The sequence below is a fragment of the Pagrus pagrus genome (genome assembly GCF_965226575.1).
Source record: "Pagrus pagrus genome assembly, chromosome: 8".
Classification (NCBI taxonomy): domain Eukaryota; kingdom Metazoa; phylum Chordata; class Actinopteri; order Spariformes; family Sparidae; genus Pagrus; species Pagrus pagrus.
This window is the reverse complement of record NC_140192.1, coordinates 27,966,651-27,992,439: the sequence shown is the minus strand read 5'-3', so window position 1 is coordinate 27,992,439 and position 25,789 is coordinate 27,966,651. Positions and strand designations below refer to the sequence as shown.

Below are 25,789 nucleotides of genomic sequence, written 5' to 3'. Positions count from 1 at the left end.
ACACTGCAGGCTTCACTGCACTCTGGATCCACATACAATGAAATCCCGCATTAAGAGATTCGGTGATCAGAAATCAACAGTCACATTACGCTTGATCATTTCTTCCGACCTGACATTTAAACCAACGCAGGGTTAATCCTACCAGCAGCGCAATGGAAGCGGCTTCCTGAGCGGATGAACAGTGACAGATGATGAGTTCAGTGCCCTGAGGATTGCGCACAAGACAGTCAGTGATCTGCTAACAGCCGTTTAACACCACAGAGTCCCAGCCGCGGAGGCAGAGAGGGAGACCGCGCAAACTGGATGACTTGTTGAGACAACTCGCTGATTAGGCTGATATCGATCGAAACGAGACATTCTCCTACACAGACTCAGCTCGAGACCCCCACACCTCCTGACCGGACTCTTCAGGAGGGACATCTCCAGCATCGTTACGCACAACTTTTACGCACAATCTGCCGATGAACACATCTCGATGCGCTGTCCGTGTTCCGTGCAGAACGGATTACTGCAATTTATACTCCCACAGGTGTGATTATGTTAAGCATGCGAACTGCAGAAATGGATGAAACGATCCGCTCCATACTCTGCTGAAACGAGACCAAACCACGGACACTGGCAACGAGTCTGGAGCAGCGAGCCGCGCCGGGTGCCAAAATGAGCATTTACTATCAGAGCTGGAGGATCTTACACATATTCTTTGCAACAATTACAGCAGTTCTCACACAAGGTAAGTGCCCTGAGAGTAATTGGTTGTGCGCTGCGTTGTATTTAAATCTAAACTGCCCATCAGGGACGAGTACAACACCAGTTTATAAGCCAAAGCGCGACGTATTAACCTGAAGCCTCTTGGGACTCTCACTGTTTAAGTGTTTGTACTGTGTCCACACAGCTCACAGCTCATTAAACCAGCTGAAACCAGTGGGCTTTTTGCATGTCCCTCTTGTGCACATGCGACTGATGGGAGGTTGGCCTTTACTCAGCAAAGCCTGCAGTGAAACAACCTCCTCCAGAAGTCTAAATAATATATAAATGTCCTCATTTGTGCCACAAACTTACATACTCCACAGTGATACAGCGTTCAGTGAGCGTAGCATGAGCATACCGTTTGTGTCTTATGTGTGGCAAAGCGGTGTCACAGCAGTGAGTGGGATATAAAACATTCAGGGTGAAATTGGTGAGGAGTAACAGACTTGATGGTTATATTGCAACTCGTGCTGGCCTTAATGCTCAGTACTTTGCTTCACTTTTAAAGTATTACTTTCCCTTATGAGTGTCTGTTGGAAAACCAGGGAACCCAATTTTCACAGCAAGGCAAAAAAGAAGCAGACAATCTAAATTCCAAACTTTTATAATGGAAAAAGAAGAAAAAAGCACATCACAAAGGCATTTACTCTAAAGCCTATAACTGCCTTGTAGATGGCTATTTCCAGGGAATGAAGGCTGGCTGATTTGTGTGGATAAAAAGATGATAAAAATGGAGAAATTGTGGTAAAACAGATTTTTTAAAGCAGCTTTAAGAGTCTCATGAACATGGCAATCCCTACCAATCACTGCACAAGCTTAAGCCTCTCTCTCTCTCTCCCTCTCCCTCCCTCTCCTTATCTTTTCCACCCTCTCACTACTCAGGCCATCAGAGCATTACATGCTATATGATCAGTACTACATCATCTTTATATGTTTGTATCAAGCACTTCCAACAGCATGGATGATGAGAAAATGCTGTAAAGACTGCGCCTTGTGAGATCTGACTGATAAGAAGTGTTGTAGTCTAACATTTACCCTGCTCTGGGCACACTGTTTTAAGCACATCATTCACCATCATAACTCGAGGTAAACGGCATGACAACAAATCAGAAACTAAATATACTTCTAACACTAACAACTGATCTTTCTATTGCATTGTGCTCATTGGAACAACCCCAAAATTTGAGAGCACAACATCTGAACTCAAATTTTATTGTGAATTCTCATTTAATTGGCACCACAATGCTCCAATTAGACACAAATAGCAGACACCACATTGTAGCACTGCTTACGTTTCCAACACACCATGTCTTCCAGATTTTTTTGGATCCCACTTTCAACATGACCTTTGATAATTAACTACAATGCTGAAAAATACTTTTGCAGCTTTTTTTTTTTTTTAAAAAGAAAATCCTGGGAGAACTAACAGCTTGTCTTCCCTGCTCATTACCTCCTAAGATGACTGCTCAGTGTCTAAGTGTTCCACAAAAGACTCAAATCGTTGTATTTAACAACCTATTTATGAGCAAGCAGACCGATCCGCTTGAGACTTTTTGGCGTTTCATTAAGATAAGAACACATCGTCCTAACATCAGTACCAGACAGAGAATGTTGTCTGTTACAGGTGCTTAATTAGATTCATTAGCATCTGGGCCACTGCCAACATTTTAAGGCTTTTGTAATTAGTTTATTCCTCGATATGTGACCCATAAAAATGTTCAAAAGCCTTCCTAGGAAAGAGAAACTTTAAGACACAAACAACCCTTTTATTCTCTCAATTACCGATTAAAATGCAGACATCCACTGTTGTCTTCTGTGATGCTATTGGGAGTCGACTCACTTCTGCAAGCTGTTTCGCACATATGGTAAAAGTCATTACTGCACATTAGAATTCAAAGGGCTTGCCTGGGCTTTGTGCATTTTAATAGAATAATACAAAGATTGATTACAACTGGAGAAAAAATGCAAAAAGACAAGCACACTGAGAATAAGTTAGCTGACATGCCTAAAGATTCTAATATAGAGCCTTGAGACAAACTCCAGGGCAAACTGTAGCTCATTTGATAAAACAGTGTTTTTATTAAAACTGGTGATGAGGAAAATTATTTTGAAATGAATCTGTAAGTCTCAATCCCAAAGTAAACTTTGGAGATACACCACTGAACACATATCAGGGACAGCTCCACACTTTTCAGAGTTAAGTACCAGGATTATTTTCTTTTTGCATTTTACTGCATGGCAGGAAAGTTCTTATTGTGGCCAAGACGGTGACCCTGAGGATCAAAACACGACATTTTAGAAAAACACTGGAAACTCTGAAATGTACATGTAGTTCTGTTTTCTAAAATGCCAGTGTGTTTGGTGAAATGGTGTTTTATCTTCTGAAATCTTGTTATGTTTTCTAAAATATGGTGTTTTGTGACCTTCAGGGCCGTAGACCAGACAGAAAAACACATCTCAGCACAACTGCGGAATATTTTTCACATGAAAATTTCTATTTCAAAAAGACACCTATTCAATTTGCAAAGAAAATCAGTGACCTGAAGCTCGCTTTCTTCGACCACTCAAAGGTGCTTCAGTGCTAGTTTCAAATAATGTGATAAAAAAACAACTCCTTTATCTAATTTCATACAGGGGGCAGTCTCATTTGGACGGAGAGAGGCATGAACAAAGATTTGAATAACATCATGTGATTTAAACCCTGGCATAAAGGGAATCTTGTGTTTTTTTCTCCACAGAGAAAGCACTTAACCTACATACTGTAGAGTAAAAAATAAATTAAAGCAACAAGGCATCGAACATGTTCAGTTTGCAGGAGAGCAGTGTTGGAGAGGTGGCTTTTAGAGGCGGTTGCAGCATCTACACGGCAACACTGATGCTTTCTGACTCGGCCAAGGAGGGAGCGAAGCTCAGGGTCTTCAAAATGAGTGATTTGAGAGGCTGGAACAGCTGGTACAGCGGATTTGCTCTCATGTTTATCAGCTGAGGGCAGAACTGTCATCACGATGAGATGACCAAAGAAGAAGAGTTTTGCTCACATTGGCTACTTGTTAAAAATCTGAAATATTGGCAGGGGAGAGGGATACATATCTTAGCCCATGAGTCATAAACAAACTGTGCCAGCAAAGTCTGCGACAGCCTTCACAAATAGACTTGGTCTTATAGCAACCCAGTCCCCAGAATAAATGTTGTCAGTGTGTGTTTCTGCAAAATCACTGATATGTTGAAACTTGACATGTTTTGGGGTTGAAATTGTGCATTTATTTAGGTTCAATTTTTAATTTTATTTGTGACAACGCTGTGCTTATACTCTGGTTACATTTAGGCACAAGAAACACTTAGGGTCAGGAAAAGATCATGTGTTGGTTTAAAACACCTGTTTTTGGTTGCCACAAACACAGCTGTAGATGTCCAAATGTGCCGTCAAAACAAGAATGTTTTTGTTAGCCACAAACACCTCAGGAGGTCTCATTATATCTCTTTTTCTTTGACTGGAGATATTCAAACGTCTCATCTAAAATATGTTTTTTTTTCTGCTCTAGTATGGCTAGAAATTGTCTCAAGGTCTCATTAAAAACACCCAGTTCTGTTGCCACAAACATGGTTGGAGATGTCCTGGCTTCCCGTCAAAATACAATATATATATATATATATATATATATATATATATATATATATATATATATATGTATATATATATTTTTTGCCACAAACACGACTCAAAATTGTTCCGAGGTCTCGTTAAAACCATCCTGTTTGGTTGACTCAAACAGAGCAGGGGATTTCCTGACTCCCCGTCAAAAATATCCGTTCTTCCTCACCGCAACTGGATGTCATACTTGCAAATGTTGAAGTTATATCTCCTACTGAGGTCACTGGCTTCACTTCCACCTCCAGACATGAATGTTAGCTCATAATCGTGTAATGTGAATGTGAAATGCCATGTTTTGTTCGTAATATGGTACGTAGCGAGTCACTGGTTTGTAGAAATGTTAAGTGCCAACATTTTATCCTGCTTACAGTATGCATTTATTTAAATTGTGCTCCTTTGGGTTTTTTAAAATGAAAAGAGTGTGAAAAAACAAGAAGAGCACAGATGACCCATCAAACACGACTGTAAAAGGGATGAGCTTGCATGTGAAGTACTTTGTTGCTACATTGGCAATGCATCCTCCCTGCAGGAGACAGTGAGCCAGTTTATATTCACTCCAGCCAGAGCTGCTGCCAGCCCTGGTATTAAACAGCACATCTGTCACTGTGGCCACTGGTAGGCTAAGCCAGGACAACCACGTTCCCAGCTCAAGTCTCTCATGCAGAGTGTTGCCCACTCTGCGAACACGACTGACACTCTTGTCCGTGTGCGGACGAGAGGAAAAAGAAGACGTCTCTGTTGTCTTTCTCCGAGGGCTTCTCGGTTGACATGATTGTGACGCACAGTGTAGTTATGGCTGTGTGAACTGTCAGGCCATCATGACGGGCTCTTTGCTGAGGTGGATGAGCGAGGATGAAAAAGCAGAAGGGACCGTGATAGACAGACCTGTCAAATGCCAGCAACCATAAGGGACATGACGACTGATAATGACAGCTTCAAACCCTCTTCAATGGATAAATAACTATTAATAATTCAGTGACTTACAGCTCTATAGCTTATCATCACTTCATAAATCTTACACGGGTGTATGGATATAGATATGTTCTCTGTCGTCAGACATTGTGAGTTTTGTGGGATGATGATTTGTTTATGTCTAAAGCTGTTTTTTTACTATGCTAATGCAGCTTCTTCCGTTTTGCCATAATCTGCAGAGTAAACACCAGTGTTTTTTTTTCCTTCATTCACCAAGTAGGGCAATTAGCCACCAGATAAACAAGTGCGCGGTCGGGTCAGCTGCTATAATCTTCATAATTCTATCAAAATGGACGTTTAATGAGGACACATGATGGCCGGGTGACCCCTTCCTCTGAGGCAAACACTCACCATTAAGCTTTTAAACCAGATCAGAGAATATTTGTGCCGTTGATTTGTTTTTACTCACTCATGAAAAGGTCATTCAATGCACTTGTGATCAGTATTTAACAGCCAGACAGTAATTGTTTTAAACGTTGTACTACTATACTGTCAAACACGAAACAACTGACGCCTGAATACACCTGTCAAATAGACAATATTTTTTAGATAGCTTTACATTTTCAATAGAAACATTGTCTTTTACTTCACATAGTTATGCTCAACCACACTTGTTTTTCATGGAGGATCTGCCGCGTACTCACAGCCTGCTGACAATCTGAAAAGCCATTTTAATCCCAGTTTGTGATGGCTGATCTCCACCTTGTGCCAGATGTATCAGATCCCACCTCTACTCCCCATACAGAGAAAGCAGGTCATCCATGAGAGAAGTAAAAGTGGGGCAGTGGAAGTGAACTATGGAAATACGACAGGCCATAATCTTTACATTTTGAATCACATGACAGCTAACAAGGTTGAAAAGTAAATTGGACAGGAAATGTCGTCACAATCTTTTGAGATTATCTTTCTGCGACATGATTAACTACCTGAACAAAAATTAAGAGATGGTGGAGAAGGGGACAAAAAGGGAGAAGGGTTTTGTATTATTTTCATTTTCCATAATTTGTCTTTTTTTTCTTGATTAATTCATTAGCTGTTTAGTCTATAAAACAATAATTTTTACCTCAAATCGATTAATCGTTCATCAAAATAGCCAATTGATTTATCGATTAATACTTTTTAGCTCTATTGTCATTTGTCTTTTCTCTGACTTTTTTGGGGAGAGTATTGTTTAATCACGTTGTGACAGAAATGTTCAATGAGAATATTAATAGCCTTGTGAAGGGCCTTTTTTTCTCGTCTCCGCGTTGGCGATAGCCGTGACCTTTGTTTGTTTGTCCATCTGTCCATACGTATATCTGTACATCCCATTCTTGTGAACACAATCTCAAGAACGCCTTAAGGGAGTTTCTTCAAATTTAGGACAAATGTCCGCTATGACTCAAGGATGAACTGATTGGATTTTAGCAGTCAAAGGTCACTGTCCTCTCATGGCGTCTCATTCTTGTGAACACAATATCTCAGAAACGCCCGGAGGCAATTTCTTCGTGTTTGGGACAAAAGTCCACTTGGGTCAAGGATGAACTGATTAGTTTTGATTGGTCAAAAGTCAAGGTCACTGTGACCTCACAAAACACATTCTTGGCACTCAACTATTCATATGATAAGTATGACAAAAAAATTTACATGTCAACCAGGATAAAAAGAGGAAGTGATGACATTGTATATCCAAAAGGTCAAACTTCACTGTGACATCATAATATTCTGCAAAAGATGCCCTGGTAGTTATTCAACACCATAACTCAGGAATAGCACCCTGACTGGTGCGCTGAGGCATACAGCCGCTGATTCTAGTTTACATAAGCTTCAGCCCCCACAACTACAGCCATACTGATACATCATACAGTTTATTAGCTGATATTAGCTATATTGGTATCATCCTATTTTATCCACTATGAGCCGATATGAAAACTCTTTTTACAGAACATAATGATATTGATGCTTTGGGTAATTAATAATTATTCAATTCCTACTGATGTTATTTTGGACAAGAAAGTTCATTGTTAAACTGCATAATATCCCTCCTCCATTAAATATCTGTCACAAGTGTTTGATAACCACGATACATATGTATATCAGGCAAAATTTCAATAATGACGATATGATATTTGAATCCCCACTCAGTTGGCCTAGTCTGACTTTTTCCTTCCTGGAACTCTGCTGGTACGTGTCAGAGCATTTTAGTGTCAAACACAGTGAACTGAATTCATTTCTTCTGTTCCTTGTTTGAAGTAGATTTCTGGCTGATAAGAAATGTGACACTATCACATATTCCCATGGATTTTACCAATAAGTGTCATTTTCTATTTTTACCTTTCAGATTTGAGCAGTAAAGAGCTGCTGGACAGCAGGAGCCCAGTACTCAGTGCCTTCTTGCCGGTTAACTACGAAGTGCGAGATGCTGACTACCTCTTCCTGAAGGAGGCTGGGCAGGACTTCATGAGGAACTCCAGCATGCAGACTCACACGCAGCCCTTCGTTATCTTAAGAACCAGTCGTCAGCCAGCTGTCAACGCCAGCTACGGCACTATGTCCACAGAGCAGCCTGTATCCCTGGATCTTGTCCAGTCGGTGCAGCTCTTCAATGCTCCAGAGGTCTCTACTTTCAACTGGAAAATCCAGGCCTTTGTGCTGACGCCTCGGGTTTTCTCCTCCAAGCCCAAAGTGCGTGTGCTCTTCTATGTTGCAGGGAGGGACTGGGGCAGGGGAGAAGGAACTGTGGATGAGCTACCATGTGTGACAGTGTTTGCATTCTGGCAGACCCAGGAGGTGAGGGGCTCCTGTGGCATGGGAGGCGAGAGGGGAACCTGCATGGCTGAGCTGGCTCCTGCGCCTGGCTGGTTTGCTCCAGGGTCAGAGGGCACCAGCAGAGAGAGGCAGGACCCTTCTGCTGGGAACCCTGTGGAGCTGTACTACCAGGCGCAGCCCAAAGTCAATGGGAAGTGTAATTCTGTGGATGGAAGTCGTTGGGGAGGCTCACAGCAGCAGGCAGAGTATGTTCCCCTCACTCCCATGCAGAGGATCGGCAGCGTGCGTCTTCTGCAGGTGCCAAAAGGAATGGCAACACTCTCCAGACTCAAGCTTGGCAATGCTATAGTCATACGAACATCCTCCAAACCACTGAAGAAGACCGACATCGCCACCTTCTACATACTCATGGCCAGCTCCGCTCAGCTGACCAACTTCACTCTCAGGTAAGACTTACAAACTTACAAATACATTTTTCAGGTATCTGTGCTTAACTATTTATTTGTCTGACACATTTTTACTTTTCCTCCCTCGTTTGAACACAAATATCTCTACTTCCTACTCTTACATTTTCGAAACAGGCTTGTTACTTTAGCTTTCATGCCTTTGAGGGGAATTATCGATTATTTTTATTTTGCGACATTCCACGCCACCTTCCCAACATCACAAGACCGATTTCAACCTATCAGTGCATATCATGCACAGCAGATGCAGCGAGACAAAACAATGTAAAAGACTTAACAAGATGTAACAAGTGGGAAACAGACAGAGAGGGTGACTGGAATGGGGAGTCAGTGTCTCGTGTCTAGAGACCCTGCAGCCTTCTGCCCGGATTTTTTTATTTTCTCACTTTGTTGCTGTGTTCTGGACACCAACCCAAAATGTTGGTATTTCATTTGCTGGGAATGAGACTCAACAATCAATCATCTTTGTGGTGCATTTACTAATGGCTCGGACAAATCCTACTGAATCTACCTTTAAGGTTAATAGTCTTTGAATTATTTTAATATGATGTGAGGTTCAGTTAGCTTTGGACAGAAATGGTCAGTAGAAATGTCCTTCAGAGGGACACTTTTTACTTTTATACTTTCAGTATATTTCAGAGCCTGTACTTTATTACTTCTACTTAAGTAAAGAATGTGTGGACTTTTGCCACCTCTGGTTTTCTGTGGTCAGACTGGCTTTAATGTAATGATGCAGCACCATACACTGAAGTGACGTACTGCCTCTGCTTCAGGGGGTCCTGAAATTTGAATTCAAGTCCAAGTAAACGAGTCAAGTCAATGCAGGGAATCTGTTCACTGACAGTATTAGTCCTCTTCTGTAATTCTTGCTCAAATCCTGCACCCTCAAAAATAAGGGACTGCTGGAGGGAAAAAGATTTAGCGTGGATTACGGCATTTCTCTGAAAATATGATAGAGGTTATCTGTCTTTCCTGGAACTGTGGTAGGTTATTCAAGTTGAATTAGAGAAATAAATGTTTGAGTGTGCACAGCCTGATGACATTAACAGTTGTAGTCATAGAGGTTAACATGGATCACCTAGAATCACGTGCAGCAGTGACTCAGTGTTGCTCTGCTCTAAAGGGTATGCTCAGGATCTGTGTTTTATCTATATATAACACAGATCCCACAGAGAGCCAATGAATGCATGAAGATGATGGGGATTACCAGCATGGCTCAATTTAATTTAAGGCTCTTTTTTCATTTGGCTAATGTTCCTGTTTGACCTGAGATGAGAGCATTTGTAATGGCATCTTAAAGCAATAATTATTCCTCTGAAGGTCTCTGTGACATCCTTGGCAATAGAGGCTAATTTCCCTCAGATATCTTTTTAAAGAAACGTTCCTTTATATTTCCCAAGAATCAATGCCTCATCCTCCGCTGGAAGAAGCACAATACAATTGAACGGAAGAGAGAAAAAACAAGATTTAGTCTGTTCTCATGGATTTTTCTTAAAAGCTGTCAGTCTTCAGGGGGAAATGATGCAACATGGGAGACTGGCACCTCAAAACTGGATTTAAATTAAATGCCTCCTTCTTGCTCTCACCGTTTCATTGATTGGTTTTCATGGTCATCCACAGCGTAATACCTTTTATTATCATCATCCCGATGGAGATCAAAGAGACCGGCGTTGCAGCGTGGCTAGATTTGTCGAGGTTAGCTGTCAGAGCGGACGAGAAGAGATTTACGCTAGCTTGATTAGAGGCTGATTTTTTTGTTATTATTCAAGACATTATCTGCTTTACTCCTAGCCGGTGAATAATGGACTGTCAGGAGGCGTGAAATGCGTTTTTGGCATGTCTCAGTTATTTATTTGGTTTGTGTGTAGATTTGAATCATGAATAAAGTATGTCATAAATCCTTCCTTCAAATGCGGTTCAGTTTCACAATCATAAGCATGTTGCTGTGTTGTTGAGTGATGTCAAGTGATCGTGACTGAAAGGAAAAGTTCAACCAAAACTAAAATAATTCAGTCATTATTTACTCACCCCCCCATCAGGTGAAGTTTCCCCAAGACATTTTTGGAGCTTCGCAGCAGAACAGTGTTAGAGCATTCTCTTAAACTGAAGTAGCTGGGGACTGTTTTCAAATGTAAAAAACACAACTGAAACTAGAATGGCACTCAGTAGAGCTCATACATCTGCCAAGGCCCCACAGTCTCCTTCTGTACTCACTCACAGATACCAGCCACCTAAATACATCTGAATTTTCCAAAAACCAACCCTGGATCCGTCCTTTTATTCATTATTGGGGTCTATCAGCGGTCTATTTAGCGGCGGTAAAAAACATTAAATGGCTCCATACAGCTCGTGCATTGTAATCCAAGCCTTCATAAGCCCTGAGATCCCAAATTGATTTGAAAATATGTTCTTTACAGCCTTTATAAAAGGGGCCCTGAGGAACTTCTGCGTTGTGCTCGGAGCCAAAAGTTAGTTTATGTTTGCAGGCTCTTAATCTAAGTTACTAAATTAACTTTAGCTGCTGTTGCTCTCTGTTAGTGGCGCGGAGAGAGGCACTGAGTCGAGGCACTCGAGAATGTGCATAAAGTCACATCCTTTGGACTGTCGTGGTGAATCAGACTTGAGCCCTTCAAGAAGAAATCCACAGTCCAGCAGCATTAATCAAGTTAAACAAATCATCCACAGGTCTCATTTTTCACATCACTTTACGATCCGCTCACGTATGGCCAATAAAATAGCGATTAATACGTGTAAATTGCTGCAAATTGTCACGTAGAGCCCCTTTAAACCAAAATCTGCACTGTGGCTGTAGAGCTAACAGCTCACAACTGATCTGAAGTGGGTGCATAAGCTTGACTGTGCATTGAGGCTAGAAATAATGTCTTTTCACATCATTTTGGGATCTGAGGGCTTACAGAGACTATAAATACGCCAGGCAAGGGTTGTTTTTCGGATGTTTTTGAAAAGGTGTTTTTTTTTTGTAGCTTTTTTTGGTTTGTTTTTTACATTTTAATGCTGCTGTAAACGTTGTCGTCATTTTAGTTGACCTCCTGTCCATATTGCAGTTCCCCCTCCTTACTCTTCACCACGCAGCTCTTGCCTCTTTCTCTTCTTCAAGCGTTTTTCATCTCTTGTGTTTGGAAGAAGAGCCGTTACTGGGCATACTGGAATTGGTGGCTTTCCCGGTTCCAACATAGCCAGTGTAGGTACCAGCACAGGAGGATCCTGCGCTCTACATGTTTCCCGATCAGACAGGATCGCCTCTTTAAGAAGTTCTCCATCATTTTGTGTTTTGCTAAATTTTAAATTCAATAAACTTTAAGTTTTTAACTAATGAAGTTCTCCGTTGTTATTGGATAAACTGGGAAGGGGCACTAGACAATTTCTTTTCTCATTTACTGCTTGAGCAGGGTGTGGAGAGACATGGGTTACTGACCAAACACTCTGTAACAGTGGTTACTGTAGGAATATACAGCTGTATAACCCTTTTCAAATAAGAAAATTACACTTACAGCAGCTTTAAAGTCCCTGTACATCAGTTGTTCCTCCTGCTCCTTTAAAAACTGACTTTACAAGAAAGTCCTTGAAGGCAGCTGAGCCAAAAGTGTGTTAGTTCCTGGACAATAGTCACAGTCTCTCCTCATAGATTGAAAACACTGCACTACACGTTCAATGCGTAATAAATAATTTCAGAGTTTCTTCCGCCTTGACTTGTTCGTAAATGCTTCAGTGGAGGTGAGGAGGTGAGGACACAGTCATGGTTTATTAATTCCCTTTTCACCTGGTCCTGTGTTCATTCACTTAGACAGTCACTTACTCAGATCAATTGTGAATGCAGGAATAAGTAAATATTGATTGAGCGGACAGCTGTGCATGGATGCACTCGCTCTCCTCGGCAGGTTTCAGAGACATTTCTCTCAGGTGTCCTGGTCTCTTCTGGCAGACCAAACAGAAAGAAAGAAAGCTGAAGGTGTTTCATCCCGCATTTCATGGATTGTCTGGATTTCCAGGAGTATGTGATCATAAAATTGTGTTACAGATTGTGCATTCATGTTCTTTTAAGGTGTAAGACCAAGAATTTGAATAAATTAGCTGGTTTCTTTTGCTCTGTCTCTTGATTCATTCTGAGGTAATGAAGCCAAAACAGCAATCCTGATTTCCTCTCTTCATTCTGTCACTTTTAATCACTGCTGCTTTAATTCATTTTCTCAGTCACAAATGTTTCTGAGCAAAAAGCAGAGAGCAGAAATGTTGCCTTCCTCTCTGTTCCTTTCCTTTTTTCTGCTTTCCATTCCTTTCTATCCTCTCCTCTTGTTTAATTTACTTTCCTTTAACTCTCCTCTTTAATTATCATCTCTTCTTTTCCTTTCCTTTCCTTTCCTTTCCTTTCCTTTCCTTTAACTCGCCTTTCCTTCCATTTCCTTTCCTTTCCTCCCCTTTCCTTCACTTTCCTTTAACTCGCCTTTCTTTCCATTTCCTTTCCTTTCATTTCCCTGACAGGAAGATTGACAATCTTGTAAAAATGTAAAAAAATAAATAAATAAAGCAGTAATTCAACTTGTATGATGGGCACCTGTGTCTATATAGTATACACATTATATATGTATTGGTGACCAACTCTGAATTTCAATTTCATACATAGTGCTTCCCTCCCCCAGCTTATCAGCACATTAACAAGCCCTGTGCATCCGCTCCTCAACAGCTGTCTGTGTGCTTTATCACTGTCTGAATGTCCCATTAAGCTTTGCTTAATACTCTCTCATCAGCATGATAAACCTGTTATTGATGTCTATAGCTGGAGTCAAGGGACGCGCAAATTTGAGGTCGATTGAGAAAAAGACAAGCCACACCTGTCCGTTCCAGCCAAATTAAACCTGTCATTCTTAGTGAGAGTTTGATAAAGGTCATAGATAAAGTATTGTACCGCCGTCATCACACACTCACAAGAAGGCTATTAGATTATCCCTTTAGTTGTGTCATGAAGTATGAGCTGAGGATTTTAACTGCTTTTAAAAGTCAACAATGGAGCAGATGAGTTTGTCTTGTTTTATGTTTTATGCAAAGGCAGCATTTTGGCCATAAATAAACCATAGCCTCTGTATCAACAGGACGTCGTGTCAGTGAGCTCTTCAACTAGGTAGCCTAATCATTCATCTGTGTGACAAATAGGACTTTTACATCCGTTTTTAGTGCTGCGGTGCCTGCCATCTGGCAGGAGTGTTGGCATGAACGTCTCCCCAACTCCCTAAACTGCTCCATAAGTACGATAAGCACGTTGCCGATGGCTGGCCATCAGACTGGCTAAACGGTGGACATTTGCCTGCATAATTAACGATTGCATCTGTTTCCGATTGCACTGGGGTTCACCAATGGTACTGTGGCCCCACAGTGCTGCATTCACAAAGCCAAAGATGGGAACACAAATTATATCAGGGATGTAATTACAAACCCTATGTAGCATTCTCATAGCAGGCCTGGTGATGAATGCATCTGGGCCAGACTGTAGCTCACACAGAGGATAACTATCTTTGATCACATTTAGTTTCTGTTTCACTAAATTAGGTATTCACTTTTTTCTATGTGTCATTCTTCTACTCTGTGGTTAGCCATGGCTCTGTGATCTCTCGAATAAGTTTAAAGAAAACAACATTCAACAACTAAGTAAAAGAAGGAATTGACTCAAAAAGGCCAAGAGCCAATGTGGTCTGCTTTGAGCATATTTAAAGGTGTGTGCAGCTATTTGTGTAATAGCTTACATGTGTGCAGTTGCAGTTTTACGTGCATGCATGTGTGTGTGTGAGTGAATGAAAAGCTTATAAAAGGTGAAAAAATAGCGCCACTCACGCCTTGCCTGGTCAGAAGTGAGATGGATGGCAGGTGCAGCACCTGAGAGTTGCTTTTCGCACACACTGTCACCTTCAGTCTCCACAGCCATCCATCTTCCCTGCCCTGGTGCCTCCCCCTGCTCAGGGCCTGCTAACCAAAGCCATGGACACTGGTTCTTGCTCTCCAACCACTCAGAAGAAAAACGCCTCTTCCAGTCGCTGGGGATGTTTTATTTCTTTTTACACAAGGGGGAAGGAGAGAGAGAGAAAAAGGGGCTTCAGATAAGTCCTCTTGTTACTGTCACTTTTTATTAGTTAAACTCTGCTCCACTCAGCTCAATACACGTGGTGCTCAGAGATGTTTCATCAGAGCAGGGCGTGTTTTTCAGAAGTCATTAGTAGAAAAACTGTCCCCCCAGATTTTCTCATTAATAACCTGAACAAGCCACCCTGCTTGCCTCATTGATTATGTCTGATTAAAGTTTCTCCCCATTGAAAGCAAATAATCACATTGCACTTACAGTTCTCTCCAGTCAGCATCAGTAGCAAGTGTATACAGAAATAAGAAATGCAGGCTGGAGAAGGCAGCAGTGTTGAAGAAAAACCCAAATAATATTGTTCAGTTTGCAAGTGCAATGTTTAATGCATTACGTGAGATTTCTCTGAGTCACACCAGCAGCTCCAGGGACTGCAATGTCTGATATTTGTTACAACGCAATCAGCAGAATAAATGTTGGCATTGTACATTTCTGCAAACCACAGATATGTTGAAACTTGACTTTTATTTCACTTCACAAAAATGGCTGCACATTGTCCACGCTAACAAACGTTACACACTACTCCAACAGTGGTCTCTAGTTACAAATATTTTGTGGTTTCATGCTTACAAACATTTAAATTCTATCTTTAACAGCGGCCTCTTATTAAAAGCATCAAAAGGTTTCAGGCTTATAAATGTTCAAGCACTGTTTCCAACAGTGGTCTCTTGATTTCGATTTTAAATCTAAAAATTGTTTGAAATGAGCCTTCAGTTTTGGAAGTTGAAAACAAATGCAGCATTGACAGTCGTATCGTGAAGTATCGTCCACATCCAGATCAAACTGCAAGTCATTTCTATTGATCAATAAATTCTTAGTGACGTAGCCTGAGATCACATTCAGCTATGCTGTTCACAGATGAATGTGGTTTTAATGTGGCACATTTCCCTGTCGTTGACATTGTGGCAACGTTAACAGCTGGAGAGAGTCGAGAGAGTTGAATTGTGTGTTGTTACTGCTGAATTCATGCACGTGCACGTTACACTGGAGAATTTGTTATCAGCTCCTAAGTCGCAGATACATACTGTGTCTCATTTACTCCAGTACACAGTTTAAACAGCTACTGTAAATGTAGTATGTAGTATGTCTGAGTCAGAAACAGAGCCCGCCAAACACCAAATGTGGACATAATTTCCATTTGGCGAGTAAATCTTGTAAGACTCTGCCACACTGACAGTTTGTACTCAAAGTCATTCAATCAAAAACTGCTGAGCGTCTCTGCCGTGTTTTGGTGTTGTTTATCTAGAGAGTAGAGTTATCTTTTCTTCTCTCCCCTGCTGTCTGTCTGTGCTGGAGTTTGACAGATTTGCTCTTCATGGCGCATTCAGGTGCACGTCTTAAACTCTGAAATCCACAATGCTTCATGCGGCTAAGGATATGTGTGCTGGGACTGGTCATTACATCACTGAATCTTGCTTTGGGCCAAACTGTGGTGACAAGTCTATTGAAGTCAATGGAAAATGCATGGAGAAACACATGGAAATCCAATATACAGTATCTACGTTGTATTACTTCTGATGCAGGAGTACCTCCAGGAAAAGGAAACACTTCAGAGTAGGTCAACCACTGATTTTTTTTATCGACATGTCTTCCGGCCCTCGATTTCGTTTGGGAAAGGCTCCTGTTCACAGTGTAATTGCAGTCTCATCAGCAGAAATCAGTTGGACCTGCCCCGTTTGTTGACAGTATAATCTGCCGTGTCAATCATTTGGGAAAAGAAATCAGTGGTTAACCTACTCTCTGAAGTGTGTTCTTTCATTTTCTGGAGGCATTTCTGCATCAGAAGATATGTTGGGTTTTAGTGTATTTCTTCATGCATCTCCCATTGGCTTCAATAAAACTGGCACCACAGTCTGGCACCAGAGCAAGATTCAGTGACGTAACGATCCTTCCTTCTTTTTTAAGTTCCTTAGTGCTGACAGGGATGTAATGGTGTGTTCAAATGCACCTCATAAAAACTGTAAAAGCCTTAGTTTAATAAAAGCATTGCTGTCAGTGCTGAAAACATTTTCAAATCGAAAATAGAATCGTGGATTTTGAGAATCATGACACCTGAGTTTCATATTTACAAATGTTAGTGTCTTCTCCAATGGTCTCTCGCTTGGCAGTCGTCTCACCCAGCTGTAACGACACGACCATCCCCTCCACCTCAAGGCGTGAAAGTCAACTCATTCACATGTAATATGAACATGATATGACACATATTATAGAGATGTCAATATGATACACACACATTTGAACACATTCGTGGTTTGCAAAAGTGCACAAATGCCAACATTTTATTCTGGTGACTGGACAAATTGCCTTTTCCATCACTTTTGAGGATTTTTGTGATCCTCTAGATTCCTCTTGAAATGTTTTAAAAACTATTGGATGGATTGACTCAAAATTTGTTTCAGGCAATCACGCCCCTCTCCGGATGAATTAATAAACTCTGGTGAGCCCACATGTTTTCATCGAGCATCGTCATCGGCATCGTCAAAATATTTCATTCTTCCAATACTTTGGTTTATGACCAAATACCTGCAAAACTAATGACATTCCCATTAGCCTCAGCTTGTATTTGCGCTATTTAGCAAATGACCAGTTTGAACCAAGCGTAGAAAGATGTGAAAATATGGTTTCTTACATCACATGCCAGCTGGGGGTACTGCACACATAAATGTTCCATTTGAGACTGCATTTTGCTTGTCAGTGCAACCTAAATTCAGCCGATGAGAAAATTGCAGAAACCGAAATAATTAACATGCTGTTTCCACCATCGTTTTGTCATTAACATGGCTGACATGGTGCAGCCCCCTTCCTTCGTGCTATCACCTCATCTTTCATCATCAAACACGTATGTATTTCTCTTTGTTCATTCAGCTCAGACTGAGTGTTGGTCCCCTGTGTTGCTGGCTCTGCTGCCTCCTGGGAACCTTCTGACTGATAACAGTGGACTGGCTGACCCTCTCTGTTTATTCACTCTACTGCACAGTACTCTAGTTTCATTTACTAACACAGACCATGCACCACCTACAGTATTTTGTTTCTGTCTGTGCTCCATTTGGTGGAGCTGCTTGGAGCCAGCATTGATTTAATATGTTAGAGTTGGAGCTGTACGCAATCCCTGTGGTACAGAGTGAGAGGTAAGAGGATTCAACAGAACTGCCTACTTTGTAATTAAAATGGTCACTGGTCAAGTATCCACTGACTCTAAAACGGTGGCATTCAGCTGTGACGAAAAGACTTGCAGGTTTACAGCACCAGATGTTTTGACCTCTTGGCCCTCTGCTCCCTGGTTGAACCTCTGTTAATCAGATAAATCGGCTGCTGTAGTGTGCAGCTGGAATGACACTTTCTCCCGGGTCACAGCGGCACAAAATTAAAACCACCATTGGGAGGGAAAACACCACTCAATCATCCCTTTTTAACTGTGACCTTCAACCTTTGCTGCACTTGTCTGACTGAGCTTTTGTCACAAATGCTGCAAGATGAGCCAGATTCATTCTTTCTGAGGAAGAGGAAAAAGGAAAAACCTTTCCACTGCTCAGTCTGTGGTTAAACTCACCCAAAAGTGAAAATAAGGCCATCATCTACTCACCTCCATGCTGATGGAACGTCAGGTCGAATTTTGTCATCTGCAAAAAAATTCTGCACAGCAAAACAGTTCACAGAAACAACTGAAGAAGATTGGAACTTGTTTTAAAACTCCATACAGCTCGTCCAACATAGCTGATTTGAAAAGACATTATCTACACCCTTTTTAAATCCAAACCTTTATTGTAGCTGATGAGCTAAAAGTGTTAGTGCTCAGCCCATCTGTCCACAAGCTCAACTGTGTCAAACCAGGGTGTAAATAACATCTTGTAAAAATATTTTTTTAATCAGCTGTATGGAACACTTTGTTTTGTTTTGTTTTGTTTTTTAAAAAAAGTCTCCAGCTACTTCAGTTGTTTGGGAGACCGCTGCAGCACTGTTTTGCTGTCAATCTCCAGAAATGTTTTGTGGATTATGAAACTTCACCCAACTTTCCATCAGCGTGGGGGCAAGTAGATGATGACTGGACTTTCATTATTGGGTGAACTGTTCCTTTAAGATAGTGACTGAATCCATAAATTAGAAATGCTGAATAATACATACAAACATATCTGAACTTTAATTGTTGGGTGAACTGTTCCTTTTAGTCACCAGGTTGTGTCAGGCTCTGCAGCAGAAGCTTCTTTCCTAAGATCAGTGGCCACTTGAGACATTTGAGGATGTGGAGGAGTCACACATTCATGCACGACTGAGTTTTGTTTTGTTTTTGTTCACACAAAACTCACCCCAAATCCATTAAGAAGTCATCTTAAATATTTCACAAAGGGGATAATGCATGTAGACGGTTCTGTTTCATTGTGCTGAACAGGGAGCAAAGTCTCCTGTTTATTTGCCTGGTTTTCTCAGCCAAAACCCGGCCCAAAGCATGAGAAGTGCTCAGATTGCTGTTGCTCCTATCACAGATTACACTTCCTCAGAGACTCATAATACGCTAAACACTCTGTGTTTATCTCAAAGATTCAGAGATAAACAACACAGCTTTGCATGCAGATGAAAACCAAAGAATTACACGAGGATGTTGTTCTGAACTATTTGAGACAACTTGTCTGAGCTGCTGCTGAGTATTCAGGGAGTCTCAAAGCGCTGAGTTTACAAAGGAAGGAGCAGTACTTCGTGAGAGTAGTTGACCATATGGATTAGTATTGTTGCAGCAGAGGACTGGATTTCTTTTTTTTTTTTTCTAATGTGCATGCATCCCCTGGTCTTACTTGATTTCTAATTCTTGGAGAAGAATATCTCATTAACATTTGACCTACATGCAAGCTGCTTATGCTGGGGAGGTCCACCGGGAAGGTTTACATGTTCAGCTGCATAATGCTTCCCATTTACAAATTAGAAGCCAAGAAAATTAATGATCCATTTGTTCAGTTTAAATAATGAGCGCACATGAGGAGGAACAGAAAGACCAGTGCTTTCTTTTCTGTTTGAAATGCACGCATACATGAGGGTGGATGAGGGTGGGGTATGGGTGGTAGTACATTACAGGTTTTTCACGTTTTCTTTCTCAGTTTCCGCCATTTTTTGTTTTAATTTGATTGATTGCTCATCTAATTCTAATAAATATTCAGTTTCATCACTATTCAATGCATAATATCTAATATACTGTATGAGGATGTATTCTTGCTATCTTCGATTTATTATCACAACCTAGATAGGTTGTTTGAATTAATAAATCAAAACTATCATTCATCACAAAGAATGAAAAAAATAAGATCAGAAAAATGCAACGAATACGTTTTGGTTAATTGTTAACATTATAAAAAACTAGATAACCACTGGTTGTTATAAGTATAGGGCTTCCATTTACCATATTCTTGACCTTTTACGCTTTTGATTTTTCACAGAGCGACAGTAAAGAAAGGTGTGACCTTTCGAACAGCGACACCCAGTAACTCTTTACTGTGGGACATCACTCTGGATATGGGTGCCGACGGAGCCATTGCTGTTGTTTGTCAGAGGAAGGCTCCCATACCTGGGAAAAGGCAAGTCTGTTCTCATCACATTACTCTTTATGCAACTGCATGCTATCCATGTCTATTTTTGTTGTCGCTGGGAGATTTCTCACATATGTATCGGCTTAAATTGCTGTTGTTAGAATGGAAATTACATGAATTTTTCATTTGTTGTTGGTCGCCACAGTCTCTAACTGTTAAAAGTGGCTATTGTAATGTATATTCTCCAAAGCATGGCAGCATTTGTCTCTGCACCTGCGGAGTAAAATACAAACCATCTGTGCAGTATGAGCCTGACAACGGCTTACTGCAGAGGCCTACTGTGCTGTGTCCTGGGAGGACATGTCTTTCAGTCTCTAAGCACAGGTTGGCTGCAGGTGCTCCTGTAAAGCTGCCCCTTGTAAACGGATATTGCTTTTCTCCCTTCATTGCCACTTCCCCTTTCTGCTTTAACAATTCCTAAACATTTACCAGCCGTCCATGTCCATGCATTCCTAGTATGCAGTAAAATATCATATTATAGATATAATATTCTAACCTATGACACAGAACTTTGGGGAGCCATTTTCAAATGTAACACTAAAACTGTTTACAAGACATCTGCAGGTTGGTCTGATCAGCTCTTTGGACTTTAAGTACTTTTAATTTGACCCATAACCTCATTAAACGAGGCTACACCCTTTCCCCAACAAGCAGCTTATCTCAGACGTCCTTTCAAATTCAGCTGAGGGCAGCTTTCTTCGCCCACGTCTCCTGCGATTATCGGACACTCTTTTTAAGAAAGGACAGATGACTTCCAAGCCCCGTCTGTCTGACATGTTGGCTTCTTACCTCGATGCCCAACCCAATCGTACATTTCTGTAAACCATGGATATGTTGAAACATGTTGCAGCTTTACGTCTCTTTAGGTTTTCTATTTCATGTTGTAACAAAGCTGTGTTTATGGTCTGGTTAGGTTTAGGGGCAAAAACCACTTTGTTCAGAAAAAGATCATGTTTTGGCTTAAAACACCTGTTTGGGTTACCACAAGCAGGGCTGGATGCAGGGCCGCCAACAGGGGGACACACGCCCTGCAACTTGTCCCGGACCCTGGGTCATGGAAAGGCCCAAAGCTTCAAATAATCTCTAACCCTTAAAATAACAAACAAGACTATTGGTGGCCCTGGCAGGAGATATCCAGAAATGCCATCAAAAATATGTATTTTTTCCCACCACAAACATGCTGGAAAGATGTCCCAGGTCCCAAGATCATTTTTGGCTTAAAATACCTCTTTTGGACACAAACACAGCCAGAGGTGTCCCAACATGGGAACTGAACACTGATTGACCCAACTTCTTGTCAAATATATAAGGTTTTTGCACCACAGCCACGGCTGGAAATTGTCCTGAGATTTCCTTGAAAATATCCAGTTGTTTCACACTTACAGATGTTGAAAAGTGATCATTGGCTTCCTAGCCTTTTTGCGTGTAAGCATGCTAATGATGACAGGACTCCGCTGTGGCTGTCATCCAGGCGAGCTAATTGTTCTAGCTTACCATCCAGCTGTCTTGAAAGCAACATACTATTCATGTTGTTGTAGTGCACTTAATTTTAATCATTGTTTTGCCATTCAAACTTGCCAGTGCCTCTTAAAACTGATCCACTGAGATTGGGCTCAAACAGTAAGATTATTTCCGCCTCTAGAGCAGCTCCAAGAAATGCTTGTAAAACTGACGCTCTAATCTGTGTGTGAACGGTTGGCAGGGCAGGAAAAGAGCAGCCAAAGAATAAGCAGCCAACATTCCCTTGAAAAAAAAACTAATATAAGCAGACATTGAACAACATCACTCCAGTGCAGGGAGTGCAAATTTGACTTTAAAATTCCTGAGGCAGATCATGTGGGTTTGTCTGTCAGTGACTCTTCAGAGGTCAAACAACAATAGACACAGCTTGCTTTAAAGCAGCGCCAGAACGCTGACCTTATCTGCGCTCGTCATTATTGGTTTGACCTCATTAAGTTGTTTTCCCCATTTGGCTCGGATTATGACATTGTTTATCACAACTTTATGGGTTAACATGTTCTTTCACTCAGTCATTTCAGCTAATCCGCTCTAAAATGTCATGAAACTAACAGAACCCCTGCAGAGTGTGCGGGGACCCTCTGACTTTTTGTCTTACTGGCTTTAGTGAGCACTAAAAGTATTTGCTGTATCCATACATTAAAGCCTTTTTATCCTCTGTTGCAGCTGCTTGGTTCGGATCTTAATATTAAAGCACTGTTACTCACATACAGACTGCCGCCCGTAAACAAGTTGTTGAAGCATCGTTCCCCTGCAAGCTTCACAAGAATGACTGAGGGCGTAAATATCACAGCAACATCCCCTATCTTATCTGGAAATCTGTGTTAATGCATACTTAAGGGGATATAGGCATGCTTATGCGAGTCAAGCATATCTTGTTTTGATATTTGACCAGAATGCCTTTATTATCTTTTAATCTAAGGTCTCTGAGCAATATGCTAAGATTATTCAATTACACTAAATCTCTGTCTTGCTCCTAATAAGGGCAGATATAATGGAGCAGTGAGTGAGATGGGGATACAGAGAAGGGCATTTTTATGCTCTGTTGTTCAGTTTTGGAACTTAATGGAGGATTAACAAAATATGATTTGCAGTTTCTCCAATTGTTGTTGCTTTAATGCAGAGAGGCAGCTGGTATGCAGCCCTTTAGAGGTCATTTTCATGCAGTAAACAGGGCTTACTGTGTGTCTCCACAGCTCTGACACAGATATTTATAACATGTGCACACACATGCATTGAGTCTGATAATGCCCATGTGGGTAAGCACGTGCGTTTTGTACTTCTATTCACCAGTATATATAGGATTTTTCTATGGTACAATACAGTTTAGAAAAAATCTTACTTGGGCCATGGGAGAAAATTGAATTTATGGCCAAGACACTCTGTTCTAGCTGGCATTGCTGAGAGGCCATTATAAGTTAAGGCTTGTACGTTGTTGTGTATGCAGGACGATGCTGTCCTTGAACCAGCATTTATTCATTTCACATTTAGCAATATCGGAAACTCAAGGGCAGGGTCAGCACAGAGAAATTCAGCTCTGTTCCTTTTTTGTTTTAGTTTTTTTTTTTTAGGGGGATTATGTCTTGTCGCAGCTACTGGGATCACATCCCTCTCCAAAAATCTCTACATTTTCCATTCATGTGGCCAAATTCATAGCATCTCACTTTGAATTTTGAGCTGGATAGCTCTAAAAATCCACTCTAAATCTTAATCAGGTTACGTTCTGCTACAAAACAGCTTCCTAAATATGAAATAAAGGCAGATTAAAAGTCTGAATATAGATATGTAATTTTGTAGTCCACAAAACGTTTCTGGAGCGTTCTCCTAAACAACAACCTATACCACTATAGTATATACTATGCTATACAACAAGCCATGAACCAACTTCAGACGGGGTGCGTGCTAAAGCTTTTAGCTTAGCAGCTACAGTGAAGAATGCAGCTTTAAAAAGTCTGTAAATAGCTTTCTTTTTAAATCAACTCAGAGACTTGAATTATGACAGATGAGCAGTATGGAGCTGTTTTATATATTAATTGTGTATGTTAAGCTCCAGAATTGTTTTGTTTGACTTCAAACTTCGCACTGCTTTCCATCAGCTAGAGGGTGAGTGAAGCCATAAATGGTAAATGCATGGTGTACGGTCATTGAGACCTATTGCATACTGCCAGTGCATCGTATAGTAAATACTATGAGGATAAAGTTTGGCTCAAAATGTGTCAATTCAGCAGTGGTGAAAAGTAACTAAGTATATTTACTCAACTTAAGGACATGTACCTCAACTGAAACAGTTGAGGTACATGTCCTTAAGTATTTCCATTTTATTCTACTTTATGCTTCTACTCCACAACAATTCATATATACTTTTTACTCCACTGCATTTATTTGATAACTTAAGTCACCAGTTTATTTGTAGATTTAGTTTAATAATACAAAAAATAATCGATCATGCTGCATGATAAGTACTTTTACTTCATGTAATTAAAGTTTGATGTTAATACTGTCATACTTGTACTTAAACTGCCAAGACTTTACTTTAATGCATCATTATGATGTAAATGCTGATTGCACAATGCAACGGTGATAGAACAACAAACAACAAAGTTGGCTCACTATAAGGTTCAATTTGGCCAGTCAGATGTTTGTAGCGTTACTTTTTTTTGTGACACAATGCAAAGGTGGTCACCCAATTAAGGGAACCTGGAATCCGAGTACCATTTTGCATTTTAACAAAACAATACTAAACAATAACAGTAGGTATTTGCTATCTGGTATGTTTTTACCATGGACCGCCATTAAGTTTGAGTTTTGGCCCCCCAAGAGAAAAAGTTTGGATACCCCTGCCATAGAATAATGACAACATCAGCATTTAGATTGGTTCCCTGTAAACCCTGCTTTCACTATGCTATTCTGTCTGCCACCGGGCAGGAAAATGAAGGCTGACTCTTGATCCAGTCAGGCTGGCAGCCTGGCACCTTTTCTATCTGCTTTCACGCTTCCATTATAGATATAATGAATTAATAAACATGTTTTTGCCCTGTGTTGTTGGTAGCTGCTACTCTGAGGAAAACAGAAACAATCCAGTTGTATTTGCAACACGGCACCAACAACAATACCACTTGGAAACGCTTTCACTTTAAGTGACAAGTATTTATGCACAACTTGAACTTGTATAAGAACATTTCTACATTGTATTATTACTACTTTTACTTCAATAAGAGAACCAAAGACGTATTCCGCTGCCACTCAGTTATCTGATGTTTCACATGTGATGAAAAGCATGCAGGTATTTTAGCAGGTAATACATTCTGTGTATATCAAAGAGATGACGAGCCTAAAGGAAACTAGAGCACAGAGGTTTCCGTGCTGGAGGCATGTTAGCATGCTGATGTTGGCATTCAGCTGTAAGCACTACTGTGCCTCAGAGCTGCTAGCATGCCTGTAGACTCTTGGTCTTGTTTAATGCTATTTATCAAATGAAATTTCTCACATTCTAATTCAAAGTGTGTCTTCATCAGACAAAGACAAAATAGAACAAAAGCACGGTGATGCACTTTCCTTTGGGCTCCCAGCCCATAGATTTGGATCCACACTGACTTGTCCTGCTCTGAGAACAATGAGCCACAGGCTGGAGTGCAGGATACGCTGCGGTATAAGCACAGCACTGCACATTAATTCAGACATAATTCTCGACAGGAGTTCACTGCGTGGAAGAAGAATTGTTAGACCCCAATGGTGAAATAATCATATCAAGTATCAGTTGTTGTGGTGGACAGATTCTGTCGTTATGTTGCTAATTTGCAAGTTAAAAGAATTAGATCCCTCACAGAAAACGCAAATGTAGCACTTCTTGCACCAAATGATACAAACATAATATGAGAACGGAAGGCCGCAGTGACATATATTTTCTATTGTTTCGCTGATTTGCATATCACTTTTTACACATTCATTTTCAAGAAACCTTTTAGAAAACCAC

At 40.8% G+C, this 25,789-nt stretch overlaps 1 protein-coding gene across 1 annotated transcript in view; it reads left to right on the top strand.

The window, feature by feature from the left end:
• The first annotated feature begins 232 nt into the window (after positions 1-232).
• LOC311261979 (transmembrane protein 132D) overlaps positions 233-25,789 on the top strand; it is a 37,523-nt gene continuing 11,966 nt past the window's right edge. Inside the window, exons 1-3 of the mRNA XM_084361050.1 lie at positions 233-730; positions 7,692-8,565; positions 20,149-20,286. Of these exons, the coding sequence (XP_084217176.1) occupies positions 658-730; positions 7,692-8,565; positions 20,149-20,286 (1,085 nt within the window). The 5' untranslated portion in view covers positions 233-657. The remainder of the gene's footprint in view (positions 731-7,691; positions 8,566-20,148; positions 20,287-25,789) is intronic.